Consider the following 26,236-nt stretch of genomic DNA (forward strand, 5'->3'; position numbering starts at 1 on the left):
TGAGGACATTCAACTAAAAAAAATCACATCTCAGGAAATGAATTTGAAATATACACTATAATAGAAATGGAAAAATGTGTAAAAATGAATACAACAACAGCAATTCTATCATTTAATTGAAATTTTACATTCCATAAGTTTTGTATTTATTTTTTAAAGATTTTATTTATTTATTTTATTTGAAAGAGAAAGAGAGAGACATCATGCTTGTGCGTGCATGTGCATGTAAGCAGGAGGAAGGGCAGAAAGAGAGAGAATCCCAAGCAGACTCCCATGCAGAGCATGGAGCCCAACTCAGAGCTCATGACCCTGAAATAATGACCTGAGCCAAAATCAAGAGTCAGACGTTTAACTAACTAAGCCACCCAAACATCCTATATATGTTATATATATATATATATATATATATATATATATATATATATATATATATATATATATATAGTTTTATATATATATAAAGTTTTATATATATATAAAGTTTTATATATATATAAAATATATAAGTTTATATATAAACTTATATACGTTTATATAAGTTTATATGTAAAAGTTTATATATATATAATAACAGTTTTTGAAAGGAGATAAGATAGAGTTAACTATGCAACCTATTATTTAGAAAAGTTTGGTCTTCTCTACAATATAAAAATGTCTATTATTAGCAAAGCCCTTGGTATAAATCTCAATATTTGCAGTTCTTTATTTCAAATTATGATGAAATAGAGAGAGATTGGAGTGAAAAAAAGAGAGAAAAGATTATTCTATTTTCTACCAGTAATTAGGAGTTTAAGTTTTGGAATTAGGCAGATCTGGATCCATGTTTCCCATTGTTTACTGCCAGTGAACATAGTTAAGATATATATATTGCTCAAGGCTTGATTTTCTCACTTTATAAAATGGAGACAGAATCACAACCTACTACTCTATTAGCTCACTCTATTAAATAATATAATGTATTCAAAGAGCTTAACATAGTGCCTGGCACATGGTAAATGCTTTATATTAACCATTTATCATCATCATCATCATCATCATCATCATCATCATGAATTTAAGGAGTTATTTCTTTGTTCAATGGAACGTCTTTTTGTTGATATAGTAAGAGTCACCCAGTCTCTTGGCCTGCATCTGGCTCCTCCAAGATGCCCTTCTGTTGAGAAGTCTCTGCTGCAGACTATGTACCAGCAAATCTGGCCACTCAGTTCACCTGACGCTTGGGAGTCAAGAGAGCCTTTCAGAAGGTGGTGCACAGTACAGAGCATGCCTCTCCTCTAAATCTGTCTCCACCTCTGTTTAACTTTACCATGCTATTTTTGTTATCTACCCAGATATCAGTCTATAAGAGAATTGTGATATTGTCCCAACATGTGGCCATTTTCTTTGCTTCTTGTAGCATAGAAAAGACAGAAGGAGCAGAAAAAAAAATGTGTTCAATGAAAGAACTTGCTTCAAAATTATGTTCCACATTCATATAGCTTTCTAGTTGTTTAACACATTGCATTCTGACCTGCCATTCTTTTTTGACTCTGAAAAGGAAAATGACACACACATATTTCAGCCCACACAAAGCAAAATAATTTGTCTACATTTAAAAATTAATGCTCAACCAGATAAATATGAGTATCAAGTAGATAATCAGATGAAAATCTTTTCTAGCCTTAGCATTCTCTGCACTAAATCATAGTTATGTAGTTTACTATACAGACTGAACTCTGTAGAATTTAAACAGACAATAGTTTTATTCTTCTCCCACCATTGCTCTCCATTATGCTTCATCTGACCTTAGCCTCAACTATATATATATATATATATAACACTTTTAGGTATTAGGGCAGTCTCATTTTCAAGTATTTAAAATCTCCATTTTAATTTAAATAAGAACTTTAATTTCACATCCAGCTCCATGCTTTCTCTTCATCTATCTCAAGGGCTTGACCCAAGAGCTATGATTTGTCTTTTTTTTTTTCTTTTCACTTCCCTCACCTTCCAGCTGCTGCCCCAGGCACTTCCTAGGCAAGATAAGAAGAAGAAATCTACTTAGCTAGTACAATCTGTAATACTCACATGGGGTGTTGTGTGCAGTATGTGACAGCATTTGTCCACATGCTGCTTCTTTCTGTTACAGGATACTTTGGGTTCTTTGGAGATTATCCTATCCCCTACCAGGCAGCTTAATTGAGTGTGATCCCAACAAGCCTATTTAAATTTCTCTTCCACAGTGTCCATTTGACCCACGGTAATCACATTCTTTACCTACCAAATCTATGTTCTCAAAGATGTCCTCAAGATATATTTTAGTCTCCACTCTGGTAGTATAGCATGGGACTGGGTCATATTGCAAAATTCTGAAGCTCAAGAGCATTCAGCCAGGATGTAAGCATAAGCATCCATACCCTCTGCAGCAGTGTTTTTCTCCTCTTCTCACGTATCTTTAGAGGAAAATGACAGTATCATTTCTCTTCTATCAACAGCTAAGGTTGGAGGGAGATGCCAGAGTGCATTTATCTACTAAGCTGACAGTCTTCTTCCAAAATCTTCCTTATGCTAAAATCCTATACATGTGAGCTAGAAGGGGGCAATGGAAAAGGATCATAAAATTTGGTTTCTATGATTCTCAAGCAATTCTGTGGTTTGGTTTAGCCAACCTCACTTTAGTAATTGAGGTTACATCTGACTTATCTCAAGTCCAGAAGTCTTATTTAATTTCCTATTATAGTTTTTTGCACTATGCATTTTCTTCCTACTTCTGAAAGGATCTTGCTTTGTTCCATTTGTATCTTCACAGCTCTTGTCCATAATTACTTAGAATATTTCAGGGAGTTTAAAAATTATGGAAGGAACACAATAAAATACTATTATAAGATGGAGTTGAATTAGTTCTCTCTGGGATTATGCATATTGGCCTTATAAATGGCATTTAATGGGACTTTGAAGGCCAGACCAAATGGAACTCAGGCAGAATTACTTTTAGGGGGCAATTAGAAAATACACTGTTGTCAGGCACTGATGTGTGCAGAGAAAAGAAAGATATCTATAGTGTTTTTAAAGGTCTCTCCAGTATATATTTCTGAGAAAATACTATATTAAAAAATTAAGCCTTCGGCTGAAATAATTTTAAAAATCCAAAAGAAAATACTATTAAGTGAAGCAGATAGTATTTTTAAATCATGAAATCACTTTGATCCAGGCAAGTGTTTTCTACAAAATAAATTCAAAAAAATAAGTCTCCATTTTCAGAGGCATTTTGCAAGCAGAGATGGTAATTTTAACAAAAGCCTTTGTAAAAGAAGTCTGGCTTTTTTCTTTTAGTCTGGCTAATTTTTAGGCATGTCCTTTTCTTATTAATAGTGAAGTGATGGAAGAGCAGTAGAAGACTTGAGCATGCAAGATAAAGGGTGATGAAAAGTTATCAACCCAGGAGTAAATGTGAGACACTCAAGTATGACTTTCATATCTTCCTATCTCCATTATACCATAAACCAGTGAAATCATGAACCATATTCTAGGCTCTAATTCTAAGTACCTGCCCTTTATTATATCATTTAATTGTCACATAAACTCTCTAAAGCGAGAGTGTTTATCCTCATTTTACAGATGAGAAAACAGAATTATAAAGTTTTAAAAATGTGCACAAGGTCTCCAGTTAAGAAGTAAAGCTAGAGATCTATAACCTTCCACCAAAGATAGTGATTTTAAATTACGTGCCTTCCCTGCTACTTTCCTTCCTCCTCTTGCCTTTTCCTTCTCCTCTTTTTACCACATGCATCAACAAATCTCATTTGAAGATTTTTTTTTACCTATCTTCTGCTTATACTTCCTTGTGGATCCATAAAAATAAAGCTGGGAATATTAGTTGAGGTAAACACCATTTATTGCATATATTAACCTCCTGTGCAAAAGCTGTCAAAAGACTGTTACCATTTATAAGAAAATTCATAAATCAGAGAAATATTACAGTTTCTAAAATAATCTTTTTGTAAATTAAAAAAAATGATATATTGCCTAGATTTCCAAATTAAAACAAGCTGAGCCAAAACTGAAAGTATAATTCCATACTATCTGAACAATATTATCCAGATTTCCAAAAGAATAATCTCCTTCAAGATTACATATGCATAGACTCAATGCTGAACTTTTACTGTTTATCACAGAAGACTCCAACAGTTTCTTCATTTGAAATCTAAGTAGATGATAACATTAGGTAATATTTATAAATTATATTTCCAAGCACCAATTTTGAAAATAACTTTAAAAAGTAGGTAACTGTTACCCCTGTGAAGCAACTGAAGGACAACAAAGTTAAGAAATATTTGCAGCTAACCAGCTAGAATGGTAAGATTGAGATCCAAACCCAGCTCTTTCTCACTCCACAAAAACACACTCCAGTTTGTGCATATCACCTTATCTATCCTATTGATAGGAGTAAAAGCATTATTTGAACTCTTTAGGAAACACCATTGCTACTTTTTGTTTTGGAAATTCTTTAAACTTCTTTTTTTTTTAATTACTTAATTTATTTATCCACGAGTGACACATACAGAGAGAGGCAGAGACCTAAGCAGAAGGAGAAGTAGGCTCCATGCAAGGACCCCAATGCAGGACCTGGGGATCGCTGGGATCCCGGGATCACGCCCTGAGCTGAATGCAAATACTCAACCGCTGAGCCACCCAGACGTCCCAGGAAACTCTTTAAACTTAACTAATATATGAAGTAAACTTAAATGATAATGAGTTAACTGAATATTTATGTGCTACATACTTCAATTCAGGTAGGAAAAAAAAAATGTGTTCTTGTGGTTTTTTTTTGTTTTTTTTTTCCTCTTGACTCCCACCATTACTGTATAAACAACCTGTCTTTCTTCTTCCTACTCTTTAGCATCTTTTCAAACCAGTTGCTGGATTACCATTAAACTTTTAAATTACATGTCATCTCCCCCATCTCTAATAAAGCTGTATCATTTAATAAACTGTGTAAATTATCTACTATAAAAGATATTAGAAGTTTTTCAGGGAAAAAAAGAGATTGGTAAATAATTTCATCCTGTCTTCTTTTGTTTAATCCAAATTAGAGCATGTTGTTAGCATGATTGACTTTGTTCAAACTATTTCACTTAGAAGGAGTTCTTTGAAATTCATGCTTAAAGTCATGTATGCTTAAACTAAGATACTATATAGTTTGGTCACTCTGACTGTTTACAGTATTTCCAATGTACAAGGTGGAAAAAGTCAATAGTCTACATTGCAATGTGCCAAATAAGGCACTAAAATAACAAGACATTTGCAGCTTGTGAGAAGAGTACTAATGACATTATCTATTTATGGAACAGCACTGCTGAGAAAGAAACTCAGAAGAATCAGAGTTTAACCTGTTAACCATGCATGTAAACTTGATTCTGTAAGCTAATAAGCACATGACATTTATTAGTAGCCAACCAAAGGAAAAAATCATCTAACTGCTTTAATTCTAAATCAGGTTTTCATTAATTATATTGAAAATATATCTGGTTTTTCAACAAATATGTTTTTCTCTGAACTCAATGAAATCGTTTATTAGATGTTTGATTATATTACTTTTATGGTTCTAATAAGAATTATAGAACTTTCAAACCACAAGGGCTCTGAAAGATTAAGTCAAATTTCTACATACCGTGAATATGTTGTTTTATAAATAAAAGGATATAATTAAAATCAGTGGACTCCAAAGGATTGACTGCAGAGATAACTGTGTCCCACTAACTTGACAAGGAAATGAATGATCATAGGTTCCACTAATTATCTGCATGTAATTAGGAAATTTAAGCAAATTAGGAGTACTCAGTGCAAACATTGTGATCCTGATAACCAACCACAGTACCTGATGCCTAGCTATTAAAGCCTTAATATTTCTTTTTTGTTTGTTTTTCTAGTTTTATTGAGATATTATTGGCATTTAACACTATATTAGCTTAAGGAGATACAACATAATGATTTGCTATATGTATATACTGTAAGGATTCCACGGTAAATTTATTTAACATTCATCACCTCATATAGTTGTAAGTTTTTCCTTATGATAAGAATTTTTAAGATCAATTCTTTTAGCAACTTTCAAATATATAATACAGTATTGTTAACTACAGTCACCATACCATATACCCAGAACTTATTTTAAATTGGAAGTTTTACCTTTTGACTACCTTCACCCATTTCCCGCACCCACTATCTGCCAACTCTGGCAACCACCAACCTATTTCATTTCTAGTGGCTCCATTTTCTTAGATCCCACATAAAAGTGAGATCATATAGTATGTGTCTTTCTCTGGCTTGTTTCACTTAGCAGAATGCTTTCATTTATGGCTAAATATAATATTCTAGCCTGTATATTTTCTTTATCCATTCATCCATAGCCATCTATGGATGGAACAGCACAAGTTGTTCTTATGGCTTTAAAACCTTAAGCTTTGGGGATCCCTGGGTGGCGCAGCGGTTTGGCGCCTGCCTTTGGCCCAGGGCGCGATCCTGGAGACCCGGGATCGAATCCCACATCAGGCTCCCGGTGCATGGAGCCTGCTTCTCCCTCCGCCTGTGTCTCTGCCTCTCTCTCCTCTCTCTGTGTGTGACTATCATAAATAAATAAAAAATTAAAAAAAAAACCTTAAGTTTTCTATTTGTAGTCTCTATTATATCCAATGAGCATTTTTAAATTTAAGAATAGTTGATGTTTATTTTTTTAAAGATTTTATTTATTTATTCATGAGAGACACAGAGAGAGGCAGAGACATAAGCAGAAGGAGAAGCAGGTTCCCTGCAGGGACCCTGGGATCACGACCTGAGCCAAAGGCAGATGCTCAAACATTGAACCACCCAGATGCCCCAATAGTTGCTGTTTATAGACATATACTATTAAAACACACTACTTTGGGGCACCTGGGCCTCAGTTGGTTAAGCATCTGCCTTCAGCTTAGGTCATGATCCCAGGGTCCTGGGATAGAGCTCCATGTGGGGCTCCCTGCTTGGTGGGGAATCTGGCTTCTCTCTCTTCCTCTGCTCCTCCTCCCCCACTTGTTTTCTCTGTCTCTCCTCTCTCCTATTCAAATAAATAAAATATTTTTAAAAATCAAACAAAAAAGAGTAAACTAATGCTTTTTTGTGTCATTTGTTGTACATTAAAATTGAAGGTAGGGTGACAAAAAGAGGATCTTAGTCTTTGCATTAAGTTGATATGGGCTATCTTCTCTTGAAAAATAATTTAGCAGCAATAGGAAACTTCAAAGACTGCTTTCAAATAGTAAAACAAATTTTTCTAATCTGGGTCATTATGGATACTTCAATGATGAAATTATCCACAGAAAAACAAATAACATCATAGAAAGTATTATTTTGTTTTCTTGTTTCCTCAAAGAGAAATTTTCACCAAATTGTTTACTAGTGTCTATTATTTTTTTCCTTAAAAAGCTAAAAATCTTGAAAAATCTAAATATATTTTCTAAAAAATAAAAAGCATTAATGGACTGTGGAACAATATTGCCAAAATTTCAAAAGCAAAGATCGGCTTCAAATATCACTTGTATTTTATTCTACCCATATCTTTTAAATGACAAGAGATATTCACTAGAGAGCACACAACCTACTCTCCAACTCGAAGTTAAAGGTTCTGAACATCCTCTTTTTGGATAATGTTTGATAGCTGAATAAAATAGAAAAGGATCTTCAGTGAGAGAAAGATCTTTTCTTCATCTTCAGTGAAGAAAAGATCCTCAATCTTTTTTGTCTTTCCACAACATCTATGATAATAGGGCAAGTATTCTCAAGGAAGAAGATTCAAAATCCTAATTTTAGGGACTAAACTTAGTGATTCCAATGTAATAGATGAAATGGGTGGCTCCGGTAGATATTGTGCATATTATTTAACTGTTAGTAGTCAGTGATGAATATGAAGTGCATGTGTGTGTGTTCCTTTTTTTTTTTTTTTTACAAACAAGTGGTACTATGAGAAGCCATAGTCACATCATATCAAAAAATTAACTTTCTTGACCATGTATTGATGATCACAACATTCAAAACTCCAGATAAGCCACGGAGGGGCTATTTGGAATCTTAGATCACTTTTATTCTATGCATATAGTTAAACCAGCTCCACTCCTGTGTGTCTTACTTATGCCATGGATCAGAAAATAAATTTAGAACTAGAACTATATAACTATATATGGTGTCAAAACAAACTGATATGTTGTTATATTTAGCAATAACTAAGGCTACTGATAAAAAACTGAAGTTAAAAAATGATTCGCTTGCTCTTTACAAATTATGATATGTTTACAGTTATTGTTCTAATACCATCATTTTTTCTCAGTTGAATTTCTTGTGATTTCTTAAATGAGAGACAAAAGGGTATCCAATTCCATCTAATTCTGAGAAAATTCATGAGAGTGAACTCCACATATGAGTCATCTTTGTATATGTAACTGTAAAAGAAAGTTTGGTAACTGCTGCTGTGTATATCCTTCTACATGTGCATAAGCAAGACAAGAGCTCATGTTCATGGAGAAAAGTGCCCAAAGACACTGAAATTTGGACCCCGATAAATAAAGGTCTTTATTTCAGTGGGGTCAATTATATATTCACAGACTTTTCTTTCCCACCTCCCTGGTGGAAAGAGATTTTTTTTTTTCCTTTCAGGTGAAATATAAATTCCACTTCAGTTTTTCTGGTACATAAATGCTGCATGACTATCTACCAGTAATTAACAGCTTTTCATCCAAGTAGGTAATATATGGGAATGAATTTATTGTTTATGAGTATATTGATATCATTTAGAAACTATATGCAAGGATATAAAGGCAACACTGAAATGTAAAATTTCTAATGCAGCCTCATAGCCTGGAAAATGATTTCTTTTAATATTTTTCTTCATTTAACAGTTCTTCATTTGAAATTGTTTCCTTTCAACTGCAGATTTTGTGGTTTGGTGCAGTGAAGGAGAAATTTATTCCTTTGAGACATTTATTCTTTTTATAGTTATTCATTTGAAAAAGTTTCACTGGGTGTTTATATGTATTTTGTAGTTGGCAAAGATATCCGTGATAGTTTTTTTTTTTTTTTAATGTTTATTTAACTAGGTTCTCACTCTATGGAACTGTTGCCAAGTTTCCTTAAATTGAGATTCCTGGGGGTTTTTGGTAAACAGTAATAAGTCAACCTGTGGATTTTCTAGGAGCTCTGCAAGCCCTGAGACCATAGAAGAGTCACATCATTAAAAAGGAGAAAATTTGTAGAATCAAATTTAACATTTAACTCTCCCACATAGATTTGAAAGCAGAGTACCTGTTACAAACATTTTGTTTTAATTAATTTTGAATATGGACACTCTAATTTCAAATAAATTCTGATTTTTTTGTTTGGGGATTTTACAGAACCCAAGTGGGGTCATAATGTGTTCTTACAGGGACTCTTAAATTAAATATCTACTTGTTGTCCTCATTCTGGCCCATTTTTAATCCACAGTTCCAAAGACAGCACCTACCAATGTAAGTGGAAGAAGTGGAAGAAGGCATGAGTTAGTCATAGCCTGGGAGGTAAGAAAGTCTGTACTCAGATGTCAGAACTTATGAATTCCTTAGGAAATAAGGCTGCATATATAGGATCTACAGTTGGTACGGAGAGGCAGCAATTTCTGTTTAAACGAGATTAAGAAACACTTGATCATATATTACTCAGATGAGTATTGCCAACATGAACCTGTCTCATTTCATACCCAGCCCCAGCTGACTTTTCTCCAATCTAAAGTACGTCCTCTTGTCATATAGGCTATCTCAGAATAAAGTTTGAATAATTAAAACACGACAAATACCCACTATTTGCTTCAACGTGGATAGAACTGGAGGGTATTATGCTGAGTGAAGTAAGTCAATCGGAGAAGGACAAACATTATATGGTCTCATTCACTTGGGAAATATAAAAAAATAGTTAAAGGGAATAAAGGGAAAAGGAGAGAAAATGAGTGGGAAATATCGGTGAGGGTGACAGAGCATGAGAGACTCCTAACTCTGGGAAACAAACAAGAGGTAGTGGAAAGGGAGGTGGGTGGGGGGATGGGGTGACTGGGTGATGGGCACTGAGGGGGGCATTTGATGGGATGAGCACTGGGTGTTATGCTATATATTGGCAAATCGAACTCCAATAAAAACATATACAAAAAAATTAAAAACAAAAATAAAACACATCCTCTCACAAACTACTTCCCATGTTTGTTTGGCTTAGTTTGATATTTAATTATTTCACAATTAAATAGTAGCTTTACTAAAACCATTGGGGAGAAAGGAAACGACCACCACTGAATTTGTGGCACAGTGCCTGTGTTATCTCACTTAACTCATAAACCAACCCTATTTGTAAGGAATAATTTTTCCTCATTTTAAAAATTATGAAACTAAGGTACAGTTTAAGTACTCTTTCTAATTAGCAGTAGAATTGGGACTTTGTGTTCTCTTGTCTCTCTCACAATGTGCCCTCTGAAGTTTCCTCTATAAAGGAGGCAGGAGAGAGGTGTGTGAGAGGTACATTTATTTCCCATGAAGCCACTTTCTTTTTATTGATGTTAGATTACCTTATTATCATATGTAACTATGTAACTCACAGAACTATGCCCTGAATATGAAAATGTAAAGGAGATGGAATGTCTACTGGAGCAAGTGAACAAATCCTTGAGAGTCTCAAACAATGATCAAATGTACAGAAAAATATTTTCCAGTAAGAAATCGTCCATGAGCATATTCTCTGTTCTGTTATTCCGTCCATCCTCCTCTTTCCAGTAAAAATTTATTTCTTAATTTTGACTTCTGCAGAGGGATTAACTTCCCAATACCTCAACTTCACTGAGGTCAAACTCTCTAAATAGAACTTCCTTCTCTATCAGCTTCGCATCTTAGCCCCAGTTGCTAAAACAAGAATATCATAGACTTATAAATGGCAGAAATTTATTTCTCATGGATCTGGAGCCTGAAAATTTAAGATCAAGTCCCCAGCAGATTCCAGTCTGGTGAGAACCTGCTCTCCAGTCAACTGATGGCCATTTTCTCACTGTACCCTCACATGGCAGAGAGACCAGAGGGGCACTACTCCCAATCATAAGCAAGCTGTACTCATAATCTAATAACCTACAAAAGTCCTCCCTTATTAATACCATCAGATTGGAGGTTAGGATTTCAACATATGAATTTTGAGGAGATATAAACATTCAGTATATAGAATTTTGATATAATAGGCTTTGTCTCCCTTCTGCTACTCAGTAAGTTTTTCCTCAAATCAAAACTCAAAAGAAAAAAACATGTTTCAACAAGTATTTAATGGGTATCTATGTGTTAAGCATTATGCTAGGCAGTGCCTGGTGACTGCTCCTTTGACTAATCAATCACAATTACTCTTTGTATGGTGTACAGTTTATGTCTGTTTAACAAATTTAAATGTAAACATACAGTATAACATTTACTTGAACAAATATTTTTTAATTTTTTCACATTAGTAAAGTGCAAAAGTAAATGAGAAATGGAACACTATTAAAAAATTTTTACATTAATATTTCCTGTTTTTTTCTGCACAAAAGGCTCTGCAGAGCATTTCCAGCAACCAGATTTTTCTGACCACCAGACCATATGACAGTTTTTCCCAATCTACTGCAGTCTAATGTAGAATGTTCATTTCATATACATGACTAACTGGTTTAAATTTGTTTCACTTCAAGAGTTTTCAGCACCTTTGATAATCTTCTTAAATACTAACTGATATTACTTTAGTTTTTATCTTTTGCCTTTAACCCTTTTTAAATCTCCAAAGACTACTAAGTGACTGTGCTATAGTGGCTTCCAGTGTAGCATTAAAAATTTGAAAGTCTCATGTTCTCTGGTTATCCATGATTTAAAATAAATAAATAAATAAAGTTTGGAAGAAGTGGCTTTTTTAATCAGTTATTTTGCTGATAATTAATTGCATTTTTTCTTCTTTAGCCAGTATCTGAGGAGTTTCAGAATGGGGAGGGCTTTGGCTATATTGTGGCTTTCAGGCCTAATGGAACACGTGGCTGGAAGGAAAAAATGGTGACATCCTCTGAAGCTTCAAAATTCATTTACCGAGATGAAAGTGTTCCTCCTCTTACTCCCTTTGAAGTGAAGGTTGGCGTTTATAACAATAAAGGAGATGGACCTTTCAGTCAGATTGTGGTTATCTGCTCAGCTGAAGGAGGTCAGTTTCTCTTTAACCCTATTATTTACATTCTACATTTTATAATGGATGTTATGTGGATTTTACATAGATGAGACATTACTGTACATATATTAGAAAATACAGATACACCAAAAGAAAATAAAACCCATATTGTCATTATACTTTTTATTTATTTTTTTTTTAATTTTTATTTATTTATGATAGTCACAGAGAGAGAGAGGGGCAGAGACACAGACAGAGGGAGCAGCAGGCTCCATGCACCGGGAGCCTGACGTGGGATTCCATCCCGGGTCTCCAGGATCGCTCCCTGGGCCAAAGGCAGGCGCCAAACCGCTGCGCCACCCAGGGATCCCAATACTTTTTAAATATATTTTTCCAAATAATTCTTTATTTTAAAAAATTGAGCATTCCATATGTGTTGCTTTATGTTCTTTATGTTCTTCACTCTTTAACAATATATGGCAAATATATTTTCATGATAATAACAATATTAATAACATCTATAGTGTATTATTTCCTCTGGATGGACATTTAACCAATCATTCTTGTTTTTTAAATTTAGATAATATTATATTTGAACCCACTAAATTTAAATGAAATAAATGTAAATAAATACTCCCATTTATGTGACCAATAAATATTTATTACTAAACTCCTACACAAAACACCATACTAATAAAGTAGCCGACAGGGCTTTCTGTTGGAAATTTTTCACATATGACATCATGAAATCCTCATGAAAATCTTGTCTAGGGGATCTCTGGGTGGTGCAGCGGTTTGGCGCCTGCCTTTGGCCCAGGGCGCGATCCTGGAGACCTGGAATCGAGTCCCACATTGGGCTCCCGGTGCATGGAGCCTGCTTCTCCCTCTGCCTGTGTCTCTGCCTCTCTCTCTCTCTCTCTCTCTCTGTGACTATCATAAATAAATAAAAATTAAAAAAAAGAAAATCTTGTCTAATAGTCATAGTCTCTATTATAAAGAAAGAAATTGAAGCTGAAACGTTAACAAACTTGCTAAAGGTTACACACCTTATAACTGAGAATTAAACCCATTTGTCTAATTATCAAAACTTTGAATTTTTTCTAACATGCATTTTCACATGCATAACCATTTAATTCTAAAGATAAGACTATACTATATGTTGTCAAATTGAATTTAAATTAAAAAAAAGAAGGGCAGCCCGGGTGGCTCCGTGGTTTACCTCCGCCTTCAGCCCACAGCATGATCCTGGAAAACCGGAATCGAGCCCTGTGTGGGGCTTCCTGCATGGAGCCTGTTTCTCCCTCTGCCTGTGTCTTCTGCCTCTCTCTCTCTCTGTGTGTGTCTCTCGTGAATAAATAAATAAGATCTTTAAAAAAAAATTTTTTAAAGACTACAAAATTTTTGTTTGGCTTAAAGAGTATATAGTTAATTGATACATGTGCAAGGTGTGTGGAAGTCTTGGTAGGCAAATATCTCTCCTTTCAGCGTTATCTAGAGTCATTCAGGGTAATTTCTCTTAAAAAAAAGATTTTATTTATTTATTCATGAGAGAGAGAGAGAGAGGCAGAGACATAGGCAGAGGGAAAAGCAGGCTCCCTATGGGGGGTCTCAGGACTCCTGGGATCAGGCCTTGAGCCAAAGGCAGACGCTCAATTGCTGAGCCACCCAGGTCCCCTCAGGGTAAATTCTGTTGTAGAAATCTTGAAAAGTCTCCAAAGCTCAAGAGCATTAGGAGAAGAACCATTCGGAGCTTTTCTGACACTATTCTAGGGCCACAGTCTACTTCAGAGTCACAAGAGTCAAGGTCATTTTCCAAGCAATTTATCAAGTATAAATATTATAAATGATGAACACTTTTACTAAAATATCACATTCAAAATTTTCTATGTATTTACTATAATTTACTATAACAATGCACTTCTCACTTATTACACTTGACTTTAAGAGGATAGGAAAAGGATGGAACTATGAGAACACTTATAGAAGTATGCTCTGGATGCTCAGCAGTCTGCTTTTCCCTCTCCCTCTGCCCTTCCTCCTGCCTGTGCTCCTTCCCTCCCCCTCCTCTCTTTCAAATAAATAATTTTTAAAAATTTGAAAAACAAAAAAGAAAAAATCAGACTATCTAGATTTAATTTGCCTGGTATCATTCAAATGTCAGTCTACCAAAATAAATAAAGTGTTGCTATGAATTATGTTACAGAAACAATTTCAGTGCCTTTAAAAGAAGATAGGCATATTTCCTATCTAGTATGAAGGAGTAATCTCCAAAAGCAAGCTATTTCAAGTTTAAGGAAACACAGTGTAAACAACTCATGGTGGTTGCCATAATTCAATTTCAAAGCAAAGGTTGTTGACAAGGAATGTACAAATCTTAATTTCTTAAAGTCATCACTGGTATTACTATACAGAGCATGTTCACTATACAAACCTTTCCAATTTATCTCATGTGACCTTTGGGGTTACGTGCTTGCTAATTAAGTCAAAGAAATGTTAAAGCAACAAGAAGATGCATTTCCTGACTAAAACATGTACTTCAAAATTGATTTTTGCAGTAACAAGTAATATAAAATATATATAATATAGTAAAATAACAAAATATTATTATGTATAACATTCCTGATGAGAGAGTATATGATGGTCATGGTTAAAAACATGAGCTTTGGAGACAAAAGATGTGGGTTCAAATTCCAGCTCTGTCACTTACTATAGTTACTTACAACTTTTTTACTGATGTGAAGTTGACTGTGCTACTTTACTTCTTTGAGCCACAACTTCCTGAAAAGTAGACTGGGCCTTGAGATTCCTACCTCATATTTGGTTGGAAGAGCTAAATTAAATATATAAGTAATCCAGTAACTCATCTGTATTTGGAAACACATCCAGAACCTGAGATGCTAAGTGCATAAGCATCTCATTGGAACATTTATGATCCCTTGTTATTATTTGATTCTTCACTTTCCTGGTCATTATTATACTAGATAAACTTTCTGTTTCTGTTTCAGAATTTGGCTCCATAAAAAAACAAAAACAAAAACAAAACACCACCTCAGAGCAACTTGTATTGAAAAACTGCACCTTACGTAAATCAGACACTATCTTTGTGCTTCAATATTCTAATGATCTTATTTATTTCCTCCCCGCACCACTCTCCCCACCCTGTAGTTCACAGTACCAAAAAGATAATTCTCTTGAACTATATAAATAAGTCACACAAGTGGGTACAAAGAAAGTATCAAAGGTCAGTTTATCTTCATAATGTTTTTTAGATCAAAAGAGTGCTGCCATTGGTAGAACATTTTCTCAATCATTTGTCAAATTTAGGGAATACAAGGCATTGTTTTTGCTAGCAGGGCCAGTTGAAATTCTGGACTTGCATAGAAGAAAGACTAAAGGAAAAAACTCACCTTAGGGGGTTAGATCTATCATATTCTCTCTTTTGGAAAATTGCATTTTTTTATTAAAACTTGAAAGAACCAAGAATTTTAATGTAGGAAGCTGAGTTCACACTTCAGCACCACCAACTGACTGTAACCATAAATAAGTCACAGTTTTACAGTTTACTCATGTGTAAAATGGGTATACTGCTTAGTATGCCCCGCCTACCTAGTAGTTTTATCTTTAGATTTAAACGGTTATGCATGTGAAAATGCATGTTAGAAAAAAAATCAAAGATTTGATAATTAGACAAATGGGTTTAATTCTCAGTTTTAAGGTGTGTAACCTTTAGCAAGTTTGTTAACGTTTCAGCTTCAATTTCTTTCTTTATAATAGAGACAATGACTATTAGACAAGATTTTCTTTTTTTTAATTTTTATTTATTTATGATAGTCACAGAGAGAGAGAGAGAGAGGCAGAGACATGGGCAGAGGGAGAAGCAGGCTCCATGCACCGGGAGCCCAATGTGGGACTCGATCCCAGGTCTCCAGGATCGCGCCCTGGGCCAAAGGCAGGCGCCAAACCGCTGCGCCACCCAGAGATCCCCTAGACAAGATTTTCATGAGGATTTCATGATGTCATATGTGAAAAATTTCCAACAGAAAGCCCTGTCGGCTACTTTATTAGTATGGTGTTTTGTGTAGGAGTTTAGTAATAAATATTTATTGGTCACATAAATGGGAGTATTTATTTACATTTATTTCATTTAAATTTAGTGGGTTCAAATATAATATTATCTAAATTTAAAAAACAAGAATGATTGGTTAAATGTCCATCCAGAGGAAATAATACACTATAGATGTTATTAATATTGTTATTATCATGAAAATATATTTGCCATATATTGTTAAAGAGTGAAGAACATAAAGAACATAAAGCAACACATATGGAATGCTCAATAAAACATATAGTATAACACCCAGTGCTCATCCCATCACATGCCCTCCTTAATGCATGTCATCCAGTTACCCCAAGCTGCCACTCATCCCCCCTTCCGCAACCGTTTGTTTCCCAGAGTTAGGAGTCTCTCATGGTTTGTCTTCCTATTTTTTCCCCACTTAGTTTCCTTCCTTTCTCTTATAACCCCTTTCGCTATATCTTATATTCCACGTATGAGTGAAACCATATGATAATTGACTTTCTCCAACTGACTTATTTCACTCAACATAATACCCTTCTTTTCCAACCACGTCTGTATAAATGGTAGGTATTCGTCCTTTGTAATGTCTGAGTAATATTTCATTGTATACATAGACCACATCTTCTTATCCATTCATCTGTCGAAGGACATCGAGGCTCCTTCCACAGTTTGGCTATTGTGGACATTGCTGTTGTGAACACTGCGGGGCAGGTGTCCCATCGTTTCACTACATCTGTATCTTTGGGGTGAATCCCCAGTAGTGCAATTGCTGGGTCATAGGGTAGCTCTATTTTTAACTCTTTGAGGAACCTCCACACAGTTTTCCAGAGTGGCTGCACCAGTTCACATTCCCACCAACAGTGCACGAGGGTTCCCCTTTCTCCATATCCTCTCCAACATTTGTTGTTCCCTGTTTTGTTCATTTTAGCCATTCTTACTGGTGTAAAATGGTATCTCATTGTGGTTTTGATTTGCGTTTGCCTGATGACAAGCAATGTGCAATGTTTTCTCATGTGTTTGTTGGCCATGTGTAGGTCTTTTTTGGAGACATGTCTGTTCATGTATCCTGGCCATTTCTTGACTGGATTATTTGTTTTATAGGTCTTGGATACTAGCCCTTTATCTGATCTGCCATTCGCAAATATCTTCTCCCATTCTGCAGGTTGCCTTTTAGTTTTGATGACTCTTCTTTTGCTGTACAGAAGCCTTTTATCTTGACGAAGTCCCAGTAGTTCATAATTGCTTTTGTTTCCCTTGCCTTCATAGATGTATGTTGCAAGAAGTTGCTGTAGGCAAGGTCAAAAAGGGTGTTGCCTGTGTTCTCCTCTAGGATTTTGATGGATTCTTGTATCACATTTAGATCTTTCAACCATTTTGAGATTATCTTTGTTTCTGGTGTTAAGAGAATGGTCCAGTTTCATTCTTCTGCACATGGCTGTCCAATTTTCCCAATACCACTTGTTGAAGAGACTATTTTCCAGTGGATATTCTTTCCTGCTTTGTCAAATATTAGTTGACCATAGAGTTGAGGGTTCATTTCTGGGTTCTCTATTCTGTTCCATTGATCTGTGTGTCTATTTTTGTGCCAGTACCACACTGTCTTGATCACAGCTTTGTAATACAGCTTGAAATCTAGCATTGTGATGCCCTCAGCTTTGGTTTTCTTTTTCAACATTCCTCTGGCTATTCAGGGTCTTTTCTGGCTCCACACAAACCTTAGGATTATTTGTTCTGTGAAGAAAGTCCATGGTATTTTGGTAGGGATTGCATTGAATGTGTAAATTGCTCTGGATAGCATAGACATTTTCACAATATTTATTCTTCCAAACCATGAGTGTGGAATGTTTTCCCATTTCTTTGTGTCTTCCTCAAGGAATTATGTACATTCTAATCTGATTTGACTGCAAATCTTTAGGGCATCCTATACAATACTGTCATTCTGGAAACAATTCTAATTTTTTAAAATAATAGCAAAATTGCAACATAGTGATTTGTAATGCATGGTAGACTTTTTTTCCATATGAAAAATCCAATTAGCTTTCACTTCTATATATCTAGAAATAATTATTGGTCAAACTTTTACCCATTTCCTATAGTTCTTGTTACTATGATTTTGAAAAGAAAAGAACCTAAGCATTCAATTACATCTAATAGAAAAATAGAGGGAAATTCAATATAGACTGATTATAGTTTGAAAGTTTTGTTTATTTGTGACAAACTTTAGCTTTCTCTAGCTTATTTGGTTTTTGCTTGGTATGTAAAAATTATGCTGCTTTTTACAGCTCAAATTAAAACCCAACATTCATGAGGTATTATTCTCCAGATCAGTTCCTAGCTGAAACTGAACTCAGTGAGATTTATGAGAACTTGAAAAATAATAAATTGGCATATTAGTTGTAAAATACAAGGAATAATTTCCTGTCTTTGCCAGATGATCCATTTGGATTAGTGCTTGTAAAAGTTCAACTACAGCTGTCTTCACTGAATTTTTAAATAATGAAATCATAAACCTTCTCACAAGAAGTTTATTAAACTCTTTTTTGATTAATGTTATTGCTCACCCCTCCTGGGAAGTCAGATGCATAATCAATATTACAAGTGCCACCCCCCCATATTACTTGGAGAACTCCAGCTGCTAAATTACTTAATAGAAATGTATCATCTAAATTCATGAACATGGTAATGCAGTTCAAAGTTTTTAATCTGACAGAAACTGAAATATATCAATCAGCTTGTCCACCACTTTGTATACCAAGATTGGAGTGAAAGAGTTATTCATGGTCTAATTAATATCACCATAAGTAACAGAAAAAAAAAAAGAAATCTTTTTAAGTCTTTGCATCTATTGGACATAACACTACTACAGTCTCTGAAATAAGTCCCTGAATTTTCATCAAATTACTTGAGTATAATAGCAGTGAGAGTGGCAGGAACACCCTATGGCTTACAGATCAGGAGAGTTTTATAAATGCCTGAATATGAACAGGATCTGTGAGAAGCAGTGCAGCTGTGGTTCAACATTATCAAAAATTCCATGAAATAGAAATAAAAAGGAGCTGATAGTAAGCCTGCAGTGGAGTTAAACAAGATATAACAGGGAAGTTTAGGTGGCTTCTGGCAAAACATAGAGACCCTAACATCAATAGTCTTGAGAGAAGTTAGGTGTGGTAGGGCAAGGAGAAAAGAAACCAATAGCACAAGGAAAGGTATTAGGTGTGTAAACATAGATATATACACAGAAGTGGAACCGCATAGTATTTAGGACGTGATTTCCTTATTGAAATCCTCTCTCCACCTTCTAGCAGCCATGTGCCTTTGGGCAAGTTGCTTGACTCTCTGCCCCTCAATTTCTTTATTGACAAAAATAGTGATAGTGATAATAGAGTTCTTGGAAGAATTAATGAATTCATGTAAAGAATTTTATTTTATTTTTTAAGAATTTTAAATAAGGGTAGGCACATATCAAATTCTCAATAAATGGTGATTTATATTACCTTTAGTTATTGCCCTCTTCTATTTGTTGTTGTTGTTTTACTTGTATTTGTAGTTCATCTGTTCCTCTGTCAGTTATTTGGAAGTAACTGAGCAGTAAGGAAATGAACTATATGTTCCCTCTACAATCTCTTCTGTGCCTCCAAACTGACTCTAAGAAACACAAAATAAGCTAGGTGCTGCCTTGGTACCAATTTAAAAGCAAAAGAGGAAAGAATACTTGAGACCTGAATTCTAGTTCAGGTTCTTTCACAGCCCGAAGCAGAGTTTGAATAAATCAATCTGTGTACATGTTACATTTTCATCTGCAAAAAAATAAAGACATGGATCTAAAACATAGGTCCATAACTCAAAAGTCTATAGAGATCAAGTCAGAGATATAAATAAGTGAATAGTTCCAGTGTGAGATAACAGGTGGTAGTAGGGACTCTGGCAAACTGAAAAGGCTATTCCCTGATTAATGGGACCAACTGCCAATTCTCATCTACCAACAACCATGAATTCACATTTAGCATCACGAATTTTTTCTCTAAAGAAGCCCAAAATTCTTATTTTTATATGAAATGTTGAAATAAATTAATATATTATTAGGGCATACAAAACAACTAAAGACCTATCAGCCATCCATTTATCCATCCATTTGGACATTTTGATCCAAGTGACTTTCTAAAATTCTTTCTAGTTACCTTCCATTATTCAATTACAATGGGATACTCAAACAGAACAGCTAGTTCCAATCCAAACCACACATTCTGTGGTCTAGTCAGTTACTCTTGCTTACAGAAAACATTTTTAATCCACGGCTATAATAATACATACTGAAACTTCTGCAAGTAAACTGACTGAGATCCCTTTTCTTACATGATGAAATTTCTAATTGAAATCATCATGGGTTTACCTCTGATACTATTTACATCTAGAAGGTGAAACAAATAAAAAATGACTCTTCCGTTCTTGTTTGGTTCACCTACCTTCATTTATTTAGATGTAATTATAATATTTAGCCCCTAAAAAATACATCTGTGAAACTTCAGCTTGGGTCTGATCCTGATTTAAAATCCTAGAGCAGGGCAGCCGGAGAGGCTTAGTGGTTTAGCGCCGCCTTCAGCCCAGGGCGTCAAGTCCCACGTCAGGCTCCCTGCACGGAGCCTGCTTCTCCATCTGCCTGTGTCTCTGTTCTCTCTCTGTGTCTCTCATAAATAAATAAATAAAGTCTTAAAAAAAATTGACTTTGCACAGAATTGTTTGAACTAAAGTATGGTCTTTATTCTACCGTTTCATGTAACATGTGTTTATGACATAGTATTTATGATTCAGCAATATCCAAGCTGACACTATTTTGTTCCTCACATACAGTGCAGCAACAAATAAAGTGCACCTCTTGATGGATGCCAGTCAGACATGGTGTATTTGAAAAAAACAGTGAGAAAGGTCACTAAATGTAGGAACAAATTAAAACATACTTTTGAGCAATAGGCCCTTCAGGGACTTTCCTTTTCAGTCCATATTTGTCTTAAAAGTCAATGCACACCTTTTAAATATCATGATTCATATCAAATTCTTTATACAATCATGGAAATGTAGTTTTGTGGTTGAAACAACAACAAAAAACTAGAAATTTTAACTCTATTTGTTCTTGCAAGGTTAAAAATAAAATAATAACTGATATTTTGTGAATGAATGTTTTAAGTACCAAGCACTATGCTAAATATATCTATCATTCCAATTAAAACTAACATTAAAAACCTCTGAGATAAGTACTTTTATTATGCTCATATTAAAGATGAGGAAACTGGAGCATAGGAAAAGGCAAAGCAACTTGCCTAACAGTAAATAAAAATTTTTGAAGGCAAAAACCAACTGCACCAAAATAGCCAAGTGTGATTCCCTAGTCCATGCTTTTGATTACTATGTTAGACTGGCAGACAAATTAAGTCAGACAACTTAACTTCTCCAGAAATTTCCTGGTTAATCCAAGGATAAAGATCTTCTTTGCTTTCTCGCTAGATTTGTGATTTGAGTAGGTAAAGTATTGAAGAGACTTGACCAAAATATAGAAATCCAAAAAGAACAACTTTTTATCTTGTGTTGTTCATAGCTACCATAGTACATCATTTCAAAAATAAGGTAGAAGGAAGTAACACCTGACAAATTCAGGTGCAAATTCAGACATCACTGTTTATTATTTCCCCTTTCCTTTGTACAGAACCCAGTGCTGCTCCCACAGATGTCAAGGCTACAAGTGTGTCTGTGTCAGAGATTCTTGTTGCATGGAAACATATTAAAGAGAGTCTAGGAAGACCACAGGGATTTGAGGTATGAATACAATTATTGAAAATAAGCCTTGTTATTTTCACTGCCACTGCATTCTCCTAAAGAAATGGTTTGGTGACACTCCAAAAGAATTATATTCTTTTGAAATTTTTGTTCTGTGGCAAAGAAAGTGAGAAATATACTATTTTACTGACATGTTCATTAGCTGGCTTATTTTTTAGTGTAGTAGTTTCCATATTACCATGTAAATAATTTTTTTAAGGAGATGAAAATAGACCTTCAGATAAAAATCAGGAGCTACAGGTGGATATTTATTGATATCCAACTTGTTGGTGGTTAAAAATGGTTTTTCTTTGTTTTGTTTTTTTGTTTTTGTTTTTGTTTTTGTTTTTTTGTAGAAGAAATGTTTTTTGTGTATTTCCTCCTAATACTTTAATGTATAAAACAAGTTTTCCTATTATACTGTCTGGGCAGATCTTACCTCTTATGCTGACTTCTCTAAATTTACTTGGACTTGGTGATCTATATCTATTTATTCAAATCACTTTTTGTCCTTTAAATTTTGATATTTGCAAACACAATTATGCCAGCCTTATAATGGTAAAAATTTCATAACATTGCAATGACTTCAATGAAATTTTGGCCTCCACATGAACTAGAGCCTTATAGGTAGTCTATGAACAAACAAATTATAAATTATAAAAGGAAAGGAATAAAAAATATTTATAAATATTTCCAGAGTTTTTGACCCAAGAAACTAAGTGAATAGAATGTCATTCACATAAGATGACAGAGAAAGAAGAGTGGGTGTTAGTAAAAAACAAATCTTGGATTCTGGTTTAAGTGTGTTTTAATTCTATGAGACTTTTATTTCACAAAAGACTTATCAAGAGATCTAATGCCAAGAGAAAAGGTAGAGATGGAGATTTAACTACAAGGAATCATCAGTATATAAATGGTTTTTATGTATATATTGGCTGAGATCACTGATGTTGATAAAGAAGATGTTTCAGAATTGATGCCTGACCATTTGGAACTCAATAAAGAAAGACAGCCTGGCCAACAAAACTAAGGGAGGATTTCTGAAGAAATTCAGAAGCTAGGAGAAAAATTGTTCTACTGAGTGAAATGCTGCAGAAAAATTCAGAAAGATGAGGCTTGTGATTGCAAAATGGATATGGGAATGCAGAGTACCTAGTGACTTTGGTGAGAGTTTTATGGAATGCTATGACCAAGGCTTTACTAGAGATCAAAAGCAAGACCATTAAGGAGTAATATTCAAAAGTGTCAGAGCACAACATTTTTGCCAAATATATGTCATTTAAAGTGGATATGTATCCAAAAAATGGGAATATCCCTAAGAATAGAATGTTAATAGGAACCAAATTCTGGAATAATCATCACAATGACTGCATTTTAAATTCACATAAATTAACAAAAATCCTGACAACTATTTTTACTTAGAAACACAAAATCCAAGACACAGCAACATTTATACTATTTTATAGTGCCTAATAAATTGTTTTTAAGAATATGGCATCTTGTCAAGTCAAAAAACCTACAATAGATAAGCAAAAAATAGAAATCTAAGCATAACACTAAAAAACCCTCTCAAACCACAAACAAAGGAACAGAGAAGAACTGCATAAACAACCAGAAAACAATTAACAAAGTACCAATAGGTACATACCTCTCAATAGTTACTTTAAATGTGAATGGCAGATGGAAAAGTAGGGTGTATAGTAAAAAAAAGTACTAGGCTAAAATTCTATATTCCTTACTGTTATGATTTCTAATTTCATCATCTACCATCTACCATTTACCATCCTACTATATGCTGTCCAGGCTGGTTAAAAATACATAATCTTTTTTAAAAACCTGAAATTTTGGGACACCTGAATGGCTCAGAGGTTGGGCATCTGCCTTTGGCTGAGGGCGTGATCCCGGGGTCTAGGATCAAGTCCCCTATCAGGCTCCCTGCATGGAGCCTGCTTCTCCATCTGCCTGTGCCTCTACCTCTTTCTCTGTGCCTCTCATGAATAAATAGAGTCTTAAAAAAAAAAAAAAAGGTGAATGGACTAAATGCTCCAGTGAAAAGGATTGAAAAAAGTAAGAACCATCTATACACTACCTACACAGACTCACTTCAGACCTAAGGATACATGCAGATTAAAAGAGAAGGGCTGAAAAACTAAATACTATGCAAATTGGAGCAAAAAGAAAAATGGGGTAGCAGAGCTTCTATCAGACAATATAGACTTTAAAACAAGAGACAAAAAAGAACACTACATAATGATAAAGGGAACAATCTAACAAAAGAATATAACAATTATAAATATTTATGCACCCAACACAGAAGGACTTAAATACATAAAGCAGCAATTAACAGACATAAAAGAAAAAAGTGACAGTAATAATATAATAGTAGGGGACTTTAACAGCCCATGTACATCAATGGATAGATCATCTCGATAGGAAATCAATAAGGAAACAGCAACTCTAAATGACACATTGTGCCAAATGGATCTAACAAATATATTCAGAACACTCTATCCCAAAACAGAAGAGATGCATATTATCAAGTATACATGGAGCATTTTCTAGAATATATCATGTTAAGCCACAAAAGAAGTCTCAATAAGTTCAAAAACATTGAAATTATATCATGCATCTTTTCTGACCACAACACAAGAAATCACAAGAAAAAATCTGGAAAGAACTCAAATACATGGAGGTTAAATTACATGCAACTAAATAATGAATTGGTCAGCCAAGAAATCAACATGGAAATCAAAAAAAAACATGGAGACAAATAAAAATAAATACACAGGGAATCAAAATCTTTGGGATGCAGCAAAAACTGTTCTAAGAGGGAAGATTATAGCAATACAGGCCTACCTCACAAAACAAGAGAATTCTCCAACAACCTAAACTTACACTCAAAGAGCAAGAAAAAGAACAAAGCCCCAAGGCAGTATAGAAAGGAAATAATAAAAATTAAGGGAAAACGTCATCTTGTAACTATATATATATATATATATATATATTCTCACATACATACATACACACACACGTATATAATTAAATGTATACTTTTTTATAATCAGAAAAAGAAAACTTTATATAATTCAGTGGCGAAAGGCAACATCAACAATTATTTCAGGTAATATATGGTCAGCAAAAACTATTTTATATTTATACTATTTCTTAACTGGATAGTTGAATGTAGGTTTAAAAATAAATGTGGTATAAATAAGGCTTATCAGCATCTCTGCCTCTCTCTCTTTTCTGCACTCTTAAACCCTTTAAGGAGAGATCTACCTCTGTCCTTAGCCTTATCTACCCTAGGACTTACTCTTTTTTTTTCTTTTTTTGCTTACTAAAAGATCTCACTGATTAAATATTAGTATAATATAGTAACCTACTAAAGTTTAATACTTTATCTCACTACTACCTCCCTTCTCTATTCTATCCCAACCACAATCCTAGCTGAATTTACTAGTGGTAGAGCTCTGAAGTATTTTTCTGTCACCAAACTCATGGAGTTGGTTTCAGTTTTTAGGTACCTACTATATCAGTTCTACCAATCATTTTCTATCCATAATTATAACTTTACCTGCAGTATTTGAGAGTTAGTTACTATAAAGGCATTAACTTTGTGCCATTTTGAAAATAGCGGAGACTATGTTTTCAGCCACCTCTGTTGTTTTCCCTGAATTAAAATGTGTGAATAAGATTGAAAAAAACTCTGATCTTATGAATGTTGAGTCCTAATGCGAGAAGACAAAAAAAGGAAGGAAGGAAGGAAGGAAAGAATGAATGAAGGAAGGAAGGAAGGAAGGAAGGAAGGAAGGAAAGAAGGAAGGAAGGAAGAACAAACAAGTAAAGTAAACTTAAATAGCAATACATATAGAAGTTTAAAGGTAGAACACACTTGGTTCCTTTAGGGAATCTTAGTGAACAATGATATGAATAGAATTAAAAGTAAAAAGTTAGTTAGAAAGCAGAGATAAGATTATGTAGGGATATATAGATTACAGAGTTTTCATTTTCTTTCAAATGCAATGAAAAACCATTGTGGCATTTTAAAGAGAGTAGTGTGACAAGGTTGGATTTACATTTTTTAAGACATCACTTTGGATATTCTTATGTGAAAAATGAAAGGAAGAGGGAAGAAAAGTCAGGTGTAGAAGTTAGGAGGTTTTTGCA

The 26,236-nt window shown here is 34.4% G+C and overlaps 1 protein-coding gene across 5 annotated transcripts in view; it reads left to right on the plus strand.

Moving 5' to 3' along the window:
* The window catches only part of CNTN5 (contactin 5), a 1,288,935-nt gene that overhangs the window by 1,224,036 nt on the left and 38,663 nt on the right, over positions 1-26,236 (plus strand). For all 5 annotated transcript variants that reach the window (XM_072726266.1, XM_072726270.1, XM_072726267.1 and 2 more), the window contains 3 exons: positions 9,487-9,557; positions 11,985-12,219; positions 21,960-22,069. In XM_072726266.1, coding sequence (XP_072582367.1) covers positions 9,487-9,557; positions 11,985-12,219; positions 21,960-22,069 — 416 coding nt within the window. The remainder of the gene's footprint in view (positions 1-9,486; positions 9,558-11,984; positions 12,220-21,959; positions 22,070-26,236) is intronic.

This window comes from Vulpes vulpes, chromosome 11, assembly GCF_048418805.1.
Source record: "Vulpes vulpes isolate BD-2025 chromosome 11, VulVul3, whole genome shotgun sequence".
In the NCBI taxonomy this organism is placed as follows: Eukaryota; Metazoa; Chordata; class Mammalia; order Carnivora; family Canidae; genus Vulpes; species Vulpes vulpes.